General features: G+C 38.3%; 1 protein-coding gene across 1 annotated transcript; it reads left to right on the top strand.

Moving 5' to 3' along the window:
• The first annotated feature begins 432 nt into the window (after positions 1 to 432).
• Positions 433 to 18,506, top strand: LOC128258777 (uncharacterized). Its single transcript, XM_052990644.1, is given in 8 exon segments — positions 433 to 509; positions 2,616 to 3,304; positions 9,391 to 9,548; positions 9,550 to 10,381; positions 10,876 to 11,411; positions 12,415 to 14,029; positions 14,091 to 14,256; positions 16,767 to 18,506. Coding segments are annotated over 7 exon segments (3,999 nt in total). The 5' UTR covers positions 433 to 509; positions 2,616 to 2,853; the 3' UTR covers positions 17,008 to 18,506.
• The last annotated feature ends 1,110 nt before the right edge of the window (positions 18,507 to 19,616 follow it).

The following is a 19,616-nucleotide window of genomic DNA, read 5'->3' as shown; positions in this document are numbered from 1 at the left end:
ACATTTATTTGCCACCCATTACCACGCTTACTTTACCGATCGCACCCATTCTTTGTATTTTATTGGTCCACATTAAATGATTAACTTAGATTAGATTATAGCTAATAAATACTTGCTTTATTAATAATATATACAGAAACTTATTGTAAATTATACAATTTATTCACCCGAGTTCCGAGAAAAAATTGTAGACCCAAACTCAAAGTTTTTGAGGAATACATTTATTAAGCTTCGTGCAGTATTCAACCAAATTGACAATAAGTCAAATAAAATGTTTTGTTGTTTATTTAAAATACAATATCATTGAATTAATTTGGAAAACGTATAAAAAATTTATTTTTTAAATATTTAATTATTTAAAATCAAAATACCGTTATATTTTGGCAGCCCTGGGCTATACTATATATGTCTTTAATTTGATTTAAGAGCACGGCCACACTAAGTCTGATTGGCACAACAAACGAAAAAGTTTGCAATTCCAGGCGCTGTTTATTTTGCTTCTCCAGCAAGTAAATAATCATCTATAAATCCTAATAATCGTGTGAATATAAAGTGCATCTCAACGAGCCAAAATAATCTTAATCGAAATAGTGAAATGTGAAAAAAAAGCTGAGAAAATCGAACGCGAAACAAGTGCACAAATTTGGGGGCGAGAAAAAAATTGGTGGGCAGTAAATGCCAATACAAAATGTAAAGAGAGGGGGAGGAAAAGAGAGCGAGAGAGCGCGCATTGTGTTCTCTTTTTTGTTATCATTATTTGCGCGGCAATTGGAATTGTTTCTGCCAATTGACTTTAGTTCAGTCTTAAATATCCATTTTGTGAGATATTTAAAGTAAAGTTAATAACTACACCTGTTCGCTCGAAAAGCGAGAGTAATAGCAAGTGTTCATTTTAAAAATAGCTTTAGCGTCGCAGCTTGAAGGCCACCTGTCGAGTGCACTGCCTGCGGATATTTGTGCTTAGTGAAGCGTGAATCTGCAGAAAGCGATTCATTCGTTGAATTATCTGTTTTGTGTATTGTGTTCTGGTCTGTGTTATTTAACGGGTTAATTAGCTTTTGGCCAGGCCAAAACAATCAATGCGGAGAGCCGAAAAGAGCCATTGACGAACAGAGAGACACGTAAAAAGGGCTGCCACCCCTCTGGACAAAAGTTATTGGTTTATGAATGGTCCTCAAATAAACGAGTTAAATACAAAATAAGGTGTTGTATTCTAATACGAAATCCATCTGTTTTTAATTTTAACTTGGCATTGAATGCTTTTGTTTTTTAAAAGAAAAGTTCAGTTTCGGAGAGCAAAGTGACAACTCTGCATTGCTCTGGCAACTCCCAGCTGTTTGTTTGCAGTGCTGCAAGCAATGCTTTTTTCAAGCCAAGTCAATCGATTTTAAATAACGAAAAGTTACAAATAGTTGAGTTACAGTTGAATTTGTCTATTTTTGAGAATAGGTTTAAGCTTTCTTATTTCAAATTCTAGAGTGAGCGTTTTCGTTATAAGCTTAAACAAAATAATACAACTAGCTATCAACTCTAGCTCTAATAAAAGCTAATAGGCGTCAACACTTGTGCGCGCTCTCGGCCTCTCTCTCACTCTCTCTCTCGCGCGACGTCACTTTTGGCCAGGCCAACTGAACTCACGCACACCTGCGACGCTCATTCTTGACTGAAATTTCCGTGAGTAAGCGTTGGTCTGAGCAACGAGCGCGTGTCGCGAATCGGAAAATCGAGACAAAGATAAAGAAAAGTTCATTATCAAATGCAGAAAGAACAACGGGAATATAAAGCCGCTTAACAAGTGAAAACAGAAAGGGAAATGCTACTGAAAAGTCCAATCGGACCCTGCCCTTGAAAGTGTGTATGTGTTGGCCTCAAGTGTCTGCGCCTTTATGTGCGTATGTGTGCGTGTGCCTCCAAAAGTGTTCAATGTAAAAATAAAATATCTGATTAGGTTTTTTTTCGGGCACAACAAAAGCAACCTTGAAAAGGCAGCCAAGAATCTGCCTTTCAACTTTTCGGCTATTTTTACGCGTGTGGAAATGCCCGAATAGTTTTCCAAGTGTCCAATCGGAAAACACACGTCGCACAATTGAAAATTCCTTGGCCATTTACCTATTCAACGTGTCTCAGTGTTTCCGTTTACATTTGGGGCGTGATCGCGCATCCTTAATTCGAAAATAAAAAGTGTTTTTCAGTTCTTTAACTTACAATTGCGGTCAAAAGATTAGAGGCTTTATGTTTGGGTCCCTAGGTTTTGTAGTAATGGTTTTAGCTGATTTTAAATTTTAAGACACTCAGCTGTTTTTCACATAATAACAGGGATGCAATACGAAATTCTTGGAAACTTACTATTAAATCAAAAGATAATTTGTAATTAAATGGTTTTATAAAACAAACTTCCTATTATAACTGTGTTATGCGTTTTAGACAGATAAAAAGTTTTAAAAATATTTTTACATAAATTTTACTTGTAAGTTGTAAGAAATGGTTTTTCAAGAATTTTTTTTTAATAAGTAAGCTGTGTTTATTGAATATCAAAATTATAAAGTAGTAATACTACGACCACCACTGTTGGTTTGACCGCATGTAAATGTCCTTTTCACACCTCCGTTCGTCAGGCAAAAAGCAACCCACTGGAATTCACTTTACGCACAAAACGACATCAGAACGCAGCAGGATGTGGAAAGCGTAGTAGAAAGGTAGCAGACAACACGCAACGAAGGCCGGAAAACGTGGAAATGACTAGCTAATTAATTAGCTAAGTAGGCAAAGAAAAGCGGCGAAAATAGGTGTACCTTCTAAAACCAACAATAAATTCCGATTTGTTGCAAAATTTATACCCAGCCAAGGCTTAAAATGACATCATACGCAAATGACACGACGGGCGCAGCAACAAACACAGCAACTTCAGCAGCAGCAGCAGCATCAGCTGGCGCAGTGGAAGCAGCAACAACAGCAGGCACCGCCCCCCAATCAGCTGTGGGGGGCGTGGCCACTGCAGCTGATTCATCCAAAGTCAAGAGCCGCGACAATTTGTCCATCAGCCGACAAACATATGGCGACGAAGATGGCAACAGTAGCGATGGACGCGAGAAGGCCGACACCACACCGGAAAATATCAAGAAAATCGCCGAAATCATCGATAGTCCGGATGGAACGACCTCGGCCAACTCGCCCATCCCCTCCCCCCGACATGTGCAGCTCAGGAACCCCATGAATCCGGGCTACGTGGGCCTCGGGGCCGCCATCGATGACTCCTGCGGCAAGTTCTGCCTTGGCAAGCCGCCACCATCGCCGGCCGAGAAAGGTGAGATATCCAATGTACAGGCTAACTTCGCAAATACCACATCCACAGATTGAATTTAGTAATATCCCTATCGCATAGCCCAAAAAACTAGTGGTTGTTAATAAGTATAAATCAATTAGATAAGCTGACTATTATTTAAAAGTTATTCTGTTTGCAAACCTAAGTTAGTTACAATTATTTGCTTTCGCGAATAAAAGAAAAGTAGTGGATCATAGTAATCCCATTAGATTCATTTTCCATTTGCCGCAAACCAATTGTTTGTATTATTTGCCCTACGTAAACGACTAAACATTTGTAAAAAGGTCATTAAAACTTGTCATTTTAAAATACTGGATTTTTATGGTCTGTATAAATGGCATGCTATACTAAATCAAGACACCTTAAAAATATAACGTTACTTTATTAGCCGAAGTAATTGCTTCATGACTATTAAACTTATTTAGACACATATATAAAATTTATTTAGTGAGCATGGAGTTTAGATGTAAGAAATTTAAATACCCTTAAAAATAGTTCAACGTTAAAGTTTTGTTTTCTCTAATAACGGGTACTAAAAATGAGCTGCTCATACTGAAAACAAAAAGTGGCAATAAATCCAATTTTTTTTATTTTTCTGGAAATGATTTGATAAAGGTATTACGTTTGCGAAATTTTTTATTTAATAAGCTCTTGGACAACTGCTTGTAATTGCTCGATTTTGAGGGCTTTTTTTTTGGACAAAATAAAACCACACAGTTTTTTTGTTTGGCACAATGGAAGTTTAAGTTACAGAAGTTCGACTGTATGAGTAAAAGATACAGCAGCAACCGCAAAGCCGGCGACAATTGATGGCTAATTTAACCATAGTGTTGTTGCTCTTGCTTTTGTTGTTTCAGGTTTGAGGCTGGTCTTTGCTTTTTTCTTTCTTAATTTGAATTTTTAATGAAGTTATTTTGTGCGAGTCTCTGGCCACCACTAAGCGCAAATATTTATTGCAATAGTCATGCCTGGCACTCACAAACCCACCGAACCACACACACCCTCAAGCACACCTCGTTTATGTTGTTGTTCAGATTGGCACAGTGGGCCGAGTTGGATTAAAAAGCAAGTTCTCAATTCTGGTTTCAAGAAAGTGGAACGGGATCAATAGCCTGCGAAAGCGGCAAGTGACATCAGCTTGCGTTCGCTTTAATATTTATATTTATGGCCCTATGACACCAAACTAAGAAGTTGCCAATCTGGAAATGCCACAATATTCTTCTCCTTTTTGGAAAGTCCGGAAATACTGATTTCAAGTCTTTGTTTCTAGCACCTCTGCTGAAATGGCAAAGCTCAATATTTAATATGTTTTTCTTTAGCCAGATTTGTTGGTTCGTAATAAAACTTTACTTGATATTAATAATCTCAGTATATTTTCGTTTTATTCAAATAATGATAAGATTTAAAATAAATATAAATGTAACATCTGAATAGATTTTAACGTGTAGATTTTTTCTTATTGCCTTGGTTAGATTGTACAATTTTTCAATGAAACTCCCACTTCCAGCTAATAAAAAATTAAAAATAGATACAAAAAAAAATGTTAGTTTCGAAAGGCAAAGTTTATTTTTCTTAAGTTTGATGGTTACAAAAGTAAAAGGATGATTGATTTATCTTTTCTATTCTGTTTGGCATTAGTATAAGTCTCAGATAAAATCGTATTCAGGTGTTTCAATTAAGCAATTGCAACGTGATGAATATATAGATTTATTTCTGTGTAACACGGTTTTGGCTCTTATTCAAAATCAAAAATCAAAAAGAACTTTCAGTAAAAACTTCAGCAGACCACTTAAAAACTTTTTCAACAGTGCTTTCAAAAATAAAATTTCTTGCTTTGGATGCAAATTTCCGAACAAGGCATCTTCGTAGTTCGGATATAATAAAAAACAAATATTAACGATTAAAATAAAATGCCTGGTCGATTCTTATTTACGTTTTCATTGAACAATTTGCGCTGGTGAGTGCTGCATTCCTTTGTCTTGAAATAAATAATTCTGCTTATTATTGGCAAGTCTGGCATTCAAAAAAGTAGCCTGGATCGGATCGCAGTAACCTCCGATCATCGATCAACGCCCGCAGCTGCTGCTGAGTCATCCACTTCCACTTCGAGATACTCGGTCACAAATCTGTTTCACTTTTTGAATTTTTTATTTTGCCAATGAGTTGCGTGCAAGGAATGAAAATGTGTGAGATAATGACGACGACTGCTATAATTGTGTAAGATTTGGCAAGCGCTGCGAAAAGAAACCAAAACTGATAAACATTGTGAAATGGGAGATTTATGAAAAACAAATCAGCGCACTTGAAGGAAGGTGTAATCAAACGAATGCCTGGGAATTTAGGTTTTGATCCAAGTACCATTGACAATAAAAGACAAACAAAGTGTTGGCCAACCCTGCGTAGAGTGAATTATGTCACCCGCTTAGCTGATTCATTGTATTGGAATGTCTTAGAGTATTTGAAGTCGGGCTGAAATTTATCTTGAATCTTAATAACTAGGGATATATTTTACATTTTGGATTTATTTCCCTGAAATGTTAAATAATTTGAACTTCAAATTTGTTAATATTTCCTTTCTGGTCACGTGCAATTTTTTTTCTTAAATCTATTCAATTTGATCACTTTGACTATACATACCAATCCAATATAAATTTGAGGCATTAATTCTTGGCAAACACCCAAGAATCAAATAGATTCAGAACAAATCTCTTGGTTTTGGCCTTGTTCCCAAATTGATAATGTTTTGGGCATGCTTAATTAGTTTTATTATTAAATTTGTAGGCTCTTAAATATTCCGTCAAGAAATGTCTTTGAAATATTTCCACAATCTTGTATCTATGATTGATGAACATTTTTTATTTTGTATGGCCATGACATATTGGACTTTAAAATGCTTTTGTAAGTAAGAATACAAATGATTGTTTTCTGGCAAAACATGAAACTAAGAATTATTGAACTACTTCCCAACAATTTTCTTCTCCAAGTCGAGCACCACAATATCTCAAGTATATATTTTAATGCCCCGTAAAAGCCAAACAATCGCTGATAGATAATAAGGCGAAACAAATGGCCGCCAGTCGATGACCTCATTCACAGATGACAGATGATGATGATCGCTGATGGCTTTCTCTGGTGTCGCCGAACGCAAAAGAATTATAAATAAATTATTAATAACATTTATTAAAATATGAGAACTTAAACCCGTCCAAAAAAAGCAACCTAAATCAAGTCAAATGAAATGGGAAACTAAAGACTACAAACCGAAATTATATATCTGATCGAACGCTGGTGACGTAATCTCAAAATGCAATTAGCAAAACCAATTGGAAACCAATTGGCCAGCGTGAGAGAATTCGTTATCGATTTCCGTTTAGCATTCGCTTGATTATCTCAGACTGCACAATTGCTAACCGAAATATCTTAACACTTCGCAGTAACCACAAGTGAAAAGTAAATGATCCAAAGCCAACGGGCGGTCAAGCAATTTCCACTGCTCGACTTTCCCAAAACGAAAAAAAAAAACAAAAGCAGCTAACTGACCGACAAACAAAAGCCAAAAAAAAAATATATATATATAAATTGCACTCCAACTGTATTTTGTTAAATTTATTGCGAAAGTAAAAGCGACTACACAACGGCTACCAAATAAAAGCCAACAAAAGAGTTTTTTTTTTGAACGAGCTCTACTACTCGGCACACACTCTGCCGGCAATGGCAATAGTTATAGTAATGGCAATAATACCCGACATTTGTGTATTGTTGTGCCAACAGTTTTCAATTGTTGGCCCATAGAAAAATTCAAAGGCACGGGGGGATTCGAACGGGGGACCCACCGATAACTCGATAGAAGACATTTTATGGCCATGCACAGTGGGCAGCATAATTACCGTTAGCCAGTCGTCGTTACCTATTGTGGTCTATTGTCTATCAATGATTGCTCCGCTCTATGGAAAGGGGAAATATTTCCTGCCAAATTAGATTGCAAATTTTACAAACCAACAAGCGGATAATGTCGTTCTAGATTCATGCCAAATTGGAACTTCCTTGTAACATTCTTATGTAAATTCCCTTATGTATGTACATTTCTAAGATTTCACTAACTAATCCGTATGTTACCATCTGTGCTCTATTTGTTATAAACAATAGTTCGCTTTGTTTTGTGACTTAATGACAAACAAATGAATCTATAACTTGATGCTCTGTTTCCACAAAAAAATTAGAGAACAGTTTTAGTGTAGGCCTAGGGTTAATGCTTAGTTTTCTATAATCATTTAAATTTTAATTCTACGAAGAAAATAACAGAAAACAATAAAAATTGCACTCAAAAAAGATAAGATGATTTAAAAGTGTTGCTGCAGTTAAATTAAACTGAATATTGAACAAGTAAACAAACATTGTGTAAATAAAAACAAATTGTGGAAATCTGAGCAAAAATTCACACATGTGTTTATGGAAAATTGAGAACAAAGAAAATAAAGTGCATATTTTTTTCAAGTAGCTGCGTTCTGAGGTTGATATCTGAGTATCTTGTGTGGGGTACAATTACAGTAACAAGTTAATTTCTGCCAATCAAAAATAAGTAAGCTTAATGCGGAACCTTTTTGATGTACTTATTATAATAATAATTTTCATTTAAAAAACTTTCAACTTTCTGCAGAGATGAGCAAGAGGCAAAACATCAATTATTATTTTATGACTAATAGTCATTTGAGACCGTTGTTAATGGAGAAGTTAATCTTTGTATCAATTTTTATTTAACACCTAAGCTAATAATCACTTTGACTGCCCATTTAATTACCCATCTACATAATAACAAAATATATATTTTCGTTCGTGACCAAAAACTCATTCAAAATAAGGCTGTGAAATCTATGTTAATTATGGATATGGTATTTGAAATATATTTTCATGGCAAACGAAACGGAAGTTCCACGACCAGCAGCAAAGTTTGGCAGAGCGTAAAAGTTTTGTGGGTCTGCCCCTGTTTTCTGGTAGCAAAAAAAAAAACAACCTACAATTGACCGAAATCACCGAACTCTAACCTTCACTTGCCGGCCACTGGCAGCCGACCACCGCCTTATTTAGCCTTATAGCGTACATGTAGAAGCTACCCATCCATAGATCACGATTCTGAGAGGCGGCGGCCCCCTAGATGGTCTCCCACCTCTGCTCGGTGTATGTGCTTGTGCCACTTCGCGTGGCACAGCTGAAAGCAAATTGTTTGATTTTCTTTTTGCCCGTGCTTTGGCCGCGGAAATGTATAGAAATTGTTTGCGGAAGCGGTGAGGGATCTCCTCCAACTGCAGGTGGGCATTCCGGGGCCCTTGAATAGGCTGAACTTGCTGGAGAGCGCTATATCTTTGCTATTGTCATCCGGGATGCAGCTTGACGTACGTACACTTCCTTATTTGCCCCGAAGTTGGAAACAGCAATATCACAGATGTTACTCAATTGTCTAGCTTTTGGTGATTTTATAAGTTTAGGTGTTTCTTTCATTTGTCAAAAGATAATTGATTTTATCTTTATTTGGCTTATAAACAAGTTTTTTGAATTTGTACATATGTTTATATTAATAACTATGTTGTTCTCTTAATAAACATATTACATTAAATGAGTTGCTGTTTAGCAAGCCATCACACATCTATATTTAAAAACAAAATCGTGGCAAATCGTTTAGAAATCGTATTTTTATTTTTTCAAAAGACCCGAATTTGATTTTGCACTAAGAAAATGTTGATTATAATGAATAAAAACTTTTGTAGGCTGTTAGCCATATTTTTTCTAATACTACATGAGTGAGTAATTTAAGCCTATTTCTTATCAATTACAAAATAGTCGTTTCTAGCATCAATTCCGATCCGCCCCTGAATTTCTCCACTCTTCTGTGTTTTTTTCTCGTCTGCTTGCCACTTCAGTTGCGATCAGTTGAGTTCAGTTTAATTTACGCCAGCAGCTTAGTTTCGTTTTCACCGCTTAAACGCTAATAATAAAAAATAATAATATTAATAACTGTAAATAAATGCTAATTTAATTGTGTGTCTGTGTGCTTCTTTGCTCTTCCATTGCAGCGGCGGCACAAGGCAGAGCGAACCATCAGCATGGCACTCCACCTGGCCACAGCAGCTCCAACAGCAACAGCAACAGCAACAGCAACTCCAACATCAATGCCAACCATAAATACGGTGTGGATGAGGAGGAGAACTCGAGCGAGTCGAATGCAACCACCGAAAGCGGCGCTGGCCTTCACCATTGATCATTTCGATGCCTCGGAGAACGATTCTGCGGCTCAGGCGGCGCGTTACAAGAACATGATGGAACGTTTCCAGAGTCGCCACAAGCGAGGCGCCTCCATGTCCAAGCTGGAGACGGAAAAGGATAACACCACGACCACCGCGACCTCGAACAGTGGACGACAGTCGCAGAGGAGCAGTTTGGATGCCGGCAGCAGCATGGCGGATGATATGTCCTCGCTGACGGCGGCCACGCCCAGCAGTGAGCAGGCGCCTCCGGTGCAGGTGAAGATGCGGGTGCGGGATCGCAGTGCCTCCCGGGTGCGGGACGCTTCCAAGCGGCACAGCTGGTCGCCCAGGAGCTCGGCCAATGCGCCGGAGCCCAGTGCAGCAGCACCCGCTGCAACCAGACCCACAAGTCGCTCCAAACTGCCACATCCGCCGGCGGCGACCAAGGGCACCACCAATCTGGTGGCCAATCGCACGGCCAATCAGTTCACACCCCGCTCCACCGCCATGCAGCTGGCCCTCCGCCAGGTGGAGATGTTCTGTCCACAGCCACCGCTGGCCGATGGCAAGACGCAGTCCGAGAACGATGCTGTCAGCGAGGCGGGCACCTACACCCTCGACGGGGACAACTATACGGAGGAGCAGAAGGATCTCATGAACATCGATAGGAACGGAAAGGGGGCGGCTGCCAAGCAGCGGCCCAAACAACTGCCAGTGAAGTCGAGTCGGGGCAGCAATGTCCTGGAGGTGAACTACTACCATGAGACGCCGTTGCAGGAGCAGCTACCACAGCAACTGCCAGCCCAGAGGAGCTCAACAGGTCAGGAAAATTTGTTTTATGATATACATATAGCAACAATGTTTAAATGGAAGATTAGAACATTTTACAAAAATTGTTTTGAAATTTGTTTGAATATATCAGCTTTGTTTCTATTATACCTCTATAAAAATCGTAAATAATTCAAATTACTTTATTAACATGAACTAGTGAAAGCTTTAAACATTTAAACTAACTTGAGTTATACATATAAACAGTTATTTATTATTTTCGGTTTAAATCAAAATATATAAAAGTTGTACATTTTTTAAAAATAGTAAAAATAATATAAATATAATATGTTCTAATATAATATTTATATTTCAACATGAATTTTTCAGAAATTAATGTTTAAATTATTTAATCATATAATTTTATTTTTTATTATTGTATTACTTATAATGATATCGGTCCCTGTGTAATTCGGTAAATTAGTTTACCTTAAAAAATATATTCCTAATAGAATATATACTGATAGCTGTTTTTTTTATCTACAGGTGCCTATCTGGATCAACTGAAGAGTCGCGTGCTGCGTCAGCAGATGCCCCCATCGCCTCCCACTCCTCCGTCGCCGGCAGCGGACATGGGTTGCTTTACTAGTGTGACCACCAGTGGAGTGCTGGCCAAACAACGGGCCTTGGACACGCATCCCAAGCTCACCCGGCACTCGCACAGCTTGTCCACCTCGCAGATCGACAGCTCCGAGTACGTGAGCAATGAGGCTAAACTGAGGCACACACAGGCCTTGTCCGGATCGGCCACCGATCGGCAGAAGGCGGAGTACCGCCTGAACGTGTTCACCACTAGCACCAATCAGCAGCAGCAGCAGCAGCAGCACCAGTTGCCGGAGACACCCACCACGCCCACCCAGAGCTCGGAGGCCGCCCTACTGCAGACGGCGCAGACCAAGCAGGACTGGATCCAGGAGTGGGCTCGCAATGCCCGGGCCAGAAGTCTGGCCCAGGATGTTAGTGGCACGAGCGCCAGTCGCCGGAAGCAGCAGCAACAGCAGCAGGCCCAAGCGCAGGCACAGGTAAGTTCTGGCCAACCGGTTTCGCACGGCGTTCGAACTGCAGACTTTGATAAATTAATTTATGGAAAAATCCCATCTGATTGGTTAAATCTTGTCTGGCTAGTTTGGCAGTGAATGAGTCACCCTAAGATTGAACATTTATCACCCAATTCGGTTTAATGCTTTATAACCCAATTTAACAACAAAATTGTTTGTGTATCCACTTAAGGTTTGGATTTTATTTGTAAAGAATTAGGAATGACTTTGTTCTTTTAATTTCATACAGAACTTATTGTATTAAGTTTAAAAAAGAAAACCGAATATTTACTTTTCTTAAAGAAATGTTTGCTTGATTTTATATCAGTTTAACCCATTTACCAAGCTAATATGACGTATACGTTATTTAGCAAGCGTTGTTTACCTCATCCTATTAACAATCTACACGATTAGATTGCTAATATGATTCATCACAGTCAGTCTGCGATCATAAGCTAACTAACTTTGTTAAATCTGAGTATCTCACTTTAATGAACTTGATTGTTATGAAAGATAAAAACTATTCTTACGGTTGATATGCTTAATTTTTCAATGAATTGCTATTATATAGTTTTTGGATGCATGTGAAGGCAAAGGAAATATTAGACAGTAAATCATTTAAATTGTAGTGGTAAAATATAACGTTTTTTAAATGAAATTCATAATATTTTGATTATTTTTGTAACTTACATGGGTTCTACATATAATGTACAATTTACACAAAGTAAAGTCATCTTTAGTCCGGACACAAACCCATGTCATTTCAAAGTTGTAAAGTGAAGCACACTTTTTTGGGCTATGTGAAGATTGTTTAAACTATCTCTTAAGTTTTTGTTTTAAAAGTGGGTTAGGAAAAGTAAAAGTATTTAAATATGTAATAATAAATATAGCGAAAAGCAATTAGCTTAAAAGCCCAGTACCTTGCAATTCCATAGCTCATTTATTGGATTTTTAAAGTACAAATGTTAATAAATTTTTAATTTTTTAGCAACTGATGACACGCAGCTACAATTGCTCGGATACGTGCGGAGACTCTCTGACGGACGACAGCCTGAGTTTGTACAACCAGCAGCGACAGTATGCGGCGGCGGCCAAGCTCAATCGCAGTCTGGCGGAGCGGTATCGCCTGCTGGGCGACTGTGACTACGCCAGCGATCCGGCGTTGTGCAGCCATGGCGTCGGAGCTGGTGGAATCGGCGGCGGACAGATGGTGGAGCCACCCTACAAGCCACCCAAGAGTCCCAGCAAGATTCCCTCGCCGCTGCACACGCTGGGACGTGCGCGCAGTGCCAGTCGCTCGCGACCGCCAACGGATGCCTATTTGGAGCAAACGGCTGCGGCCATTAGCAACCTGCAGCAGTCGCTCTCGCGCAGGAGCTCCGTCAAGTCACCGGCTCAGAGTAGTCCGCAGCATAGCCTGGAATCGGGAATGACCGCCGGTGCAGGCGGTGGCTATAGACGATCTCCGCTCCACCGGGCACTCATGACCAGCAGCATCAACGAGGCGCAGCTGCAGTTGCTCACCAGCGGCGAGTATCTGCTCAAGCAATTGCGTCGCCGCAAGAACTCCCTGGAGTACGATCCTGGCCAGGATGTGGAGCAGGTTGAGCCAGCTGCTGCACCCATGTCGCCGCTGCGTCGATCGAGTAGCTTCCAGCAGCAGCAGGGACAGGGACAGCATCCGGTGCGTCAGGCGCGTCCCAATTTCCAGAACCTCTACACACCGCCCGCTGCCCGCCACGCCCACGCCTTGAGCACCGCTCACCAGCAGCAGCAGCAGCTAAAGAAATCCGCCAGCAGCAATAACTTTGAGCAGGCCTACAGCGACTATGACAATGAGTTGCAGTATTACATAAACGATGAGGATGAACTGGGCACCACTGGGGCCTACTACTCCAGCAACGAGGAGGAGGAGGCGGAGGCGGAGGAGAACCATGAGGACCCACAGGGCTCAGTGCCGCTGAGTAACACGCGCATGAACAAGGCTCTGCTGATGCGGATCGAGCGGAGCAAGCAAAGAGTGGCCGGATCACAGGCTCCGGCCAAACCCACATCAGCACCAGCGGGAAAGCTGAGCATGGCACAAAGTGGAGCTGGCCTGGTTGCCTGTCCCAATACGCCCGAAATGCCGCGCCGGGGAATTAAGAGCGCGACGAGGATGGCTCCAGGATCGGGCAGTCGCAACACCCGCCAGTCGATGCCCCGGGAAACAAGCCTCAGTCGGCTGGCACAGCAGGTGCCCAGTTCGCTGGCCAATGCCAAGAAGCAGCTGCTGCAGACGGCCAGTGCTGGCGTCAACTCCAACTCCAATCCGAGGGAGCAGCAGCGCGTGCAACCCAAATACCTGGACATCTCCAAGTACAAGTCGGCGCAGTCCAATAACTTTCTGCGCAAGAATGACGCCAAAAGTACGCTGAAGCCAGCGGATCAGATGAAGCGAAGTCCCAGTGCCTCCTCCATGGGCTTGAGTCGTGGCGAGGGAACGCGGGCCAGTAATCGGAGTGTGCGCAGTGCTGCCTCTGTGATGAACACCAGCACTACCTCCCTGGGTGGCGGCAATCCGGGATCGAGAAACTCATCTGCCATGCGGCGTGATGCTTCAGGTACCCCTAATTATTAACTCTATTTAATGCTTATCTAATGAGACACCATTATTGGTTGCAGTTAACAAGCAAAAGGAGGCCGAAATGGCCATGTGGAAGCGTCGGTCCACCTACGATCCCATGAAGGCGGCTGCCGAGGATCGGCGCAGGAAGGAAGAGGCTCGACGTGCCCAAAGCGAAGCTCAGCGACATATTAACGATGAGGCCGATGATATGCCTTTTGAGAGGTAAATTAGACGGTCATTAGTTGGAAATGTCCTCTTGATAGACAGATTGATCGCTTTAGGTGACCTTCAACTTGTTTAACCCAGTTTTTTTTATAGATCATTTAGGTACTTTGTTAGGAATATTTATCTTATAAATAGTACATATTGTTATTTTATACTTAAAATTCTTATTTAGCAAGGATAAAGTTTCCAAATCAAAATATTCTCATTAGACTTTTAAAGTAATACATTCTAAAATATTCGACAGATCGAGACTATTTTCCATTGAAGAATTTATTTAGAAGGTATAGTTATGAAACAATTTTTTTTTCCTTTTCAAGTAAAGCTATGAAATGCTATATAGTTTTTTAATGTTCTTATCCAACTAGGTCACTTCAAATAAACTTTAAAACCCATTTAGACCCGATCTTGTCACAAAATAGAAATTAAACGTGTATGTAATAGTGGCTAATAAGCATACATGTGTGGTATATAACCGAATATTAGCTATTTACTTTAAGTCTGAATTTTTAGAAACATTTTTTTAGGAAGACTCTTTTATACTTACACTATTCTAAACTTATTTTATCTGAACTTGATTTGTAACCTTTATTTCGGTTCTTTTATTAGCTTAAGGTTGTGGGTAATATCGCGGCTAGAGGTAAAGGTGCGTTCTGGACATAGACAAATACTTTAGCTGTAATCCAACAATCTCTCATGACTCACTCCTAGTTGAAATTTTAGTTTTCTCTTGATTTAACTTTCGTAGTGGCCAAGTAACGAGTTCAGTATTGAACTTGTACCCTAACACCGCTCAGTAATATCGGATGAATAGGAACTATGTCGTAAATGATCCAGCATTCTGTACTTATGATTTTGCTAATTGATTTCTTCTCTTTTAATTTCTGTACACCCCGACACACAACACAACACAACACCACGACCACAACCAATCAACACTACGAAAAACCAAAAAAACAATCCAATAACAATAATCGGTAGACCATCACGCTCCCACTATCGCCGTGGACAGTTATGACCAACGGATGGTGTGCTAGTTACCGATTTCTGAGTCATCAACCGACCCAACCACACCAAAACATTCAGTTGACTATCTTTCCACGAAACCCAAATAGAAAACCAAATACTTTCCACTACAAACACATGCCACACGATCTAACACGGTGCAAGCAGCAGCGGCAGCAGCAGATTGTGTCACTAGGATTCAGTTCTAGTGCCACACACAATCGCCAAATCGAATCGAACAACGATCATTTTGAAAACGGATCTATCGCGCGTAGTATCCACCAAAAATACGATTTTCCAAAGCAACGACAACTAGAAAGATATATGAAATTACGACGGTCAACCCGAAGCCAATTGTGGGGCTATCATTTGCCAATGTAATAGAGAATTCCTCAAGAACCAGTAGTAAATTTACTGTTGAATATTATATGCATAAATATATCAATCATTTCGTTGTTGCTCGCCGTTGTGCAATTGTCTCGACCAATTTGTTTGTTCGTCAGTTCGTTAGTTTCTTTGTCTTGTGCGGCTTCATTTGATTTTGTTTGGCTGAGCAACGAATTCGACCAATAAAATGCTCTCGAAGATTAAAAACTAACCGCATCAATTCGAAATTTATATTCAAACTATTAGAGGGATTCCTGTAACTGAAAGCAAATATTTACTTTAATAAATTTCAAACTATTTAAAGGAAATATTAAAAAACGTTAATCAGTTTTAGGAATCACTTTTTTTATAATCTGCATTCGTAGCTTATTAGGGAAATTGAAATTGAGGTGATAAGCTATTGATTGAGGTGTTATATGAAAATATCGTAAAGCTTTTAAATACAAAAAAAAAGAATAACAAATTCTATATATTCTGCCATATGTAGTAATCAATAACAAATAGTTATCTATAGTTAACTGACAACCACGTTCTTAGCTTTTTATATTATTTTAATTTTTTTTGTTTCAAAATTCAAACGATAAATTACTAAAGTATAAATAAAGATTTTTCATACTATCACTGAGGCAATCAAATATCAAAAACCCATTTTCAATTTCCAAATCTTTCAAAATTCTACAGTCAAGCGTTTGCTCTGGCAATTTCGAAAATAAAAATTTCTCATTACTCTGTAAATTGCTGCAACCCTAACTATTTAACCAACCATATAATATTACATTTTAAGTTAATATTTCTCATATGGTTTTGTAAAGTGTACAAATGTTTGTCCTGTTTAATGCCTAACCGACATCACATTTAACATGCGACTCCCTAACCACCCTAACCACGAAACCCGCTAACCACACATAAACCAGTCAGTAGAACAAGCTAACACATAGACAACGATTAAAAGCTTTCTTAGAACTCGCTAGAATAAAACTCACCTGAGATCGAGAAAGAACACATCACATACCACCATCCAAATTGTTTGCATTTCGAAATATGCATATAGAAATATTAATATACATTATTATTTTGAGACTTAAATGAAATACTAATAAATTGTTTCCTACATACAGTGTGCTGCGCCCAGCCAACAATTTGACCATCACGAGCGGCGGCAACAGCTACAGTCCTCGAAACTCCGTGGAAAACGACGCCTGGACGCTTGGTGAATCCTCCGAGTTTGGGGAATATCCCGATGACTACGACGAAAACGATGAGGCGGAGGGAGATGAGGAGATTGACTACGTTGGCCAGGAATCCGATGATGTTTTTGAATCGGAATCCGGCGAGGCTGCGGTTCAGGACGCACAGTAGGTCAACAGAAAAACAGAACACAAAACCAGCCACAGTGATAAATAATTCGATATATACATAACTATATATATATGTATAACATATTGTATTTCTTAGCGATCGATGTTGCGATATAGGCATAATCTTCTCTGAGTTTCATTTATAGATTAGCTGACATGACATGATTTTCCCTCGACTTGATTTCAATGAAGTTTACAATTTGTACGCCGAAAATCATCGAATAACCCAATAAACTGAATATGCTTGAGAAAAAAGTTACTCACTTCTAAACTGTCCATAAGCCATAGCAGAAATGTTTTAAAATGTTCACTTCAAAAATTTGGAGTTAAATTCATTAAAACAAAGCATATACTAAAGCTAAAACTAAAATTATTAAAATTGAGTTGTAAAACTTTAAAAGCTTCTTGAATTGCTGAAATGTACAAAAATGATTCAACTAAAGGGTATATTTAGAAAAAAAATTTAAACAATGTCGGTTATGGTGCAAATGACTTCAATATAAAGAAAATAAATACTCAGATGTGACCTAGGCTTAGTGAAGGGCTAGAAAGGAATTTTAGGCCGACCCGAAATGACTGCAATCAAGTGCTAAACGAAACAATATAATTTTAAGAATTGCTGACCCAAAACACCGGGAAAACTGACCAAACGGAATTGATTTGTTTTGTAATCTGAGCTAATTTCAATGCGTTCGAGATTCAGCCCTTTCTTTGCCCAAAATACGATTGCTGGGAGCTGCCCAAGGAATTAGTTTGGTTGCGGTAGGAATTTGTAGTTACTCATGAACTCATGTCTGTAGGTTTTTTACATATACAAACATATATGCGAACACTCGATGAAAGGTAGCTTACATAAACAAATTATGATACGGTATAGTTTTATATATGCATACAATACTCTAGCTGAGTACTTCTTATACAGACGTCTAGTTTAGTACTATATAAATGGAGCAAATGTGGTAAACGCTTTTTAAACCAAACTAAATTGTTAAAATATTTATTCTATGAGGCAAACAGAATGTTGTCAAATATCATGCAGTGGTGTCGGTGTCCATATTTGCAACTGCTCTCTGGATATTTAGAGGATTTGAGTTCATTTTAATAACTATTGTACTGTTTGCAGCAGCCGGTATTTTAAGTAATAACTCCGAATGCACAAGTCAGCTTGAGCAATAGCGAATACTATAAACAAAGACTTTTTCTAAACAATTTAAAAATGTCCAACGAAAAAGTTCAGGAGCAGTTGCACGCTTTTAAAAATTATTATTTTAAAAAAATATATATATATATATATATTTTAAACGAATTAAATTGTAATGCAAAGAAACTACACAACAGCCGTCTAAACATTTTTAAAATTTGTATATTTTAAGTATTTAAACAGAGAGCAATGAATTGTTTTTCGTATTGTGTCCTATTTCTTGTTATTTTATTTCTCCAATAATTTTAGATAAACCAAAATAAACGAAGACAAAAATAAACAAACTTGATGAATCAAAAGTGTTGTTTTGATTAAAATAATAATTTTTCAGGTTCAACGACCGCCAATAAATTTAAATGAGACTATGAGGTATGCATAAAAATATCGTAGACTCCTGATATCCATATACTAAGACAATACAACATTTTTGGCGCTTCTGATTGTGATCCGGAATCGACTTTGACCTATTTGTAGTTTTTTAGTAGTTTTTAGAAACAACCTTTTAATAAGTGTTTTATTAAAATGCCCTTAGCTGTATATTTCTCACGTAACCACACCAATAAATTAACCCAATTATTAAAACTATTGTTTTGTAACCTAAACTGATATTAAAATTATTATTTTTTTCGCAACGAAAAGAACTCAATTCAGTTCAAAGCCTAAATGTAACAAATGATTTAGATAAACGAATATTTTCGATGAAAGTAAACAAAGTACGAAAGTGGAATTTGTAAAATGCGGACTCTTAGATAAACAATATTTGAATTTTAATTACAAAACAAAAACAAAACAATGTTGTTATATACGGGACTGTCAGACTAAATTGTGGGTGTTGTTGCTGCTCAAAAATTGTAGGGAGGGGAAGGTGCGTTGGGGGGATAAAAAGGAAACGTCAATTAGATTTTGTTTAAAACTGAAAGCGCAACCAAAACAAAGCAAACAAATCAACAGAGTGACGACTTTGATGTCGAATAAACTTAAGAATACTTGAAGAAGAAAAAAATGATATACAAAAAAAAGCTTAAGCTTTTTCTGTTTTTCTTATTGCATTTATGAAACATTATTTATCTTTTATCTAAATTTTTTCATAATAAATGGAAGTTTATAAAATAATAATAACCTTTTTTAAAAAGAAATTCGATTATTAAATTGTAAAATATTATTTCGTATTATTTAAATAATATTTTATAAAATCAGATACATTGAATTTCTTGATTTTCGAATACAAAAAAAACTCATTATTATTATTAAATAACACCTATCTAAATTCGTAATCTGAAAAAATGTAAAATGATACTTTTAAAATTAAAAGTTTAAATTGTGTGCATATGCACCAACCTGAGGTGATTTTAGCGTGAGTAACAAGTATTTTTCTGAGTGCGTGAAGCATGCAGAATTTGAATCCACAT

The sequence above is a fragment of the Drosophila gunungcola genome, assembly GCF_025200985.1.
Source record: "Drosophila gunungcola strain Sukarami chromosome 3L unlocalized genomic scaffold, Dgunungcola_SK_2 000003F, whole genome shotgun sequence".
NCBI lineage: Eukaryota > Metazoa > Arthropoda > Insecta > Diptera > Drosophilidae > Drosophila > Drosophila gunungcola.
This window is presented reverse-complemented; position numbering and strand designations above follow the sequence as displayed.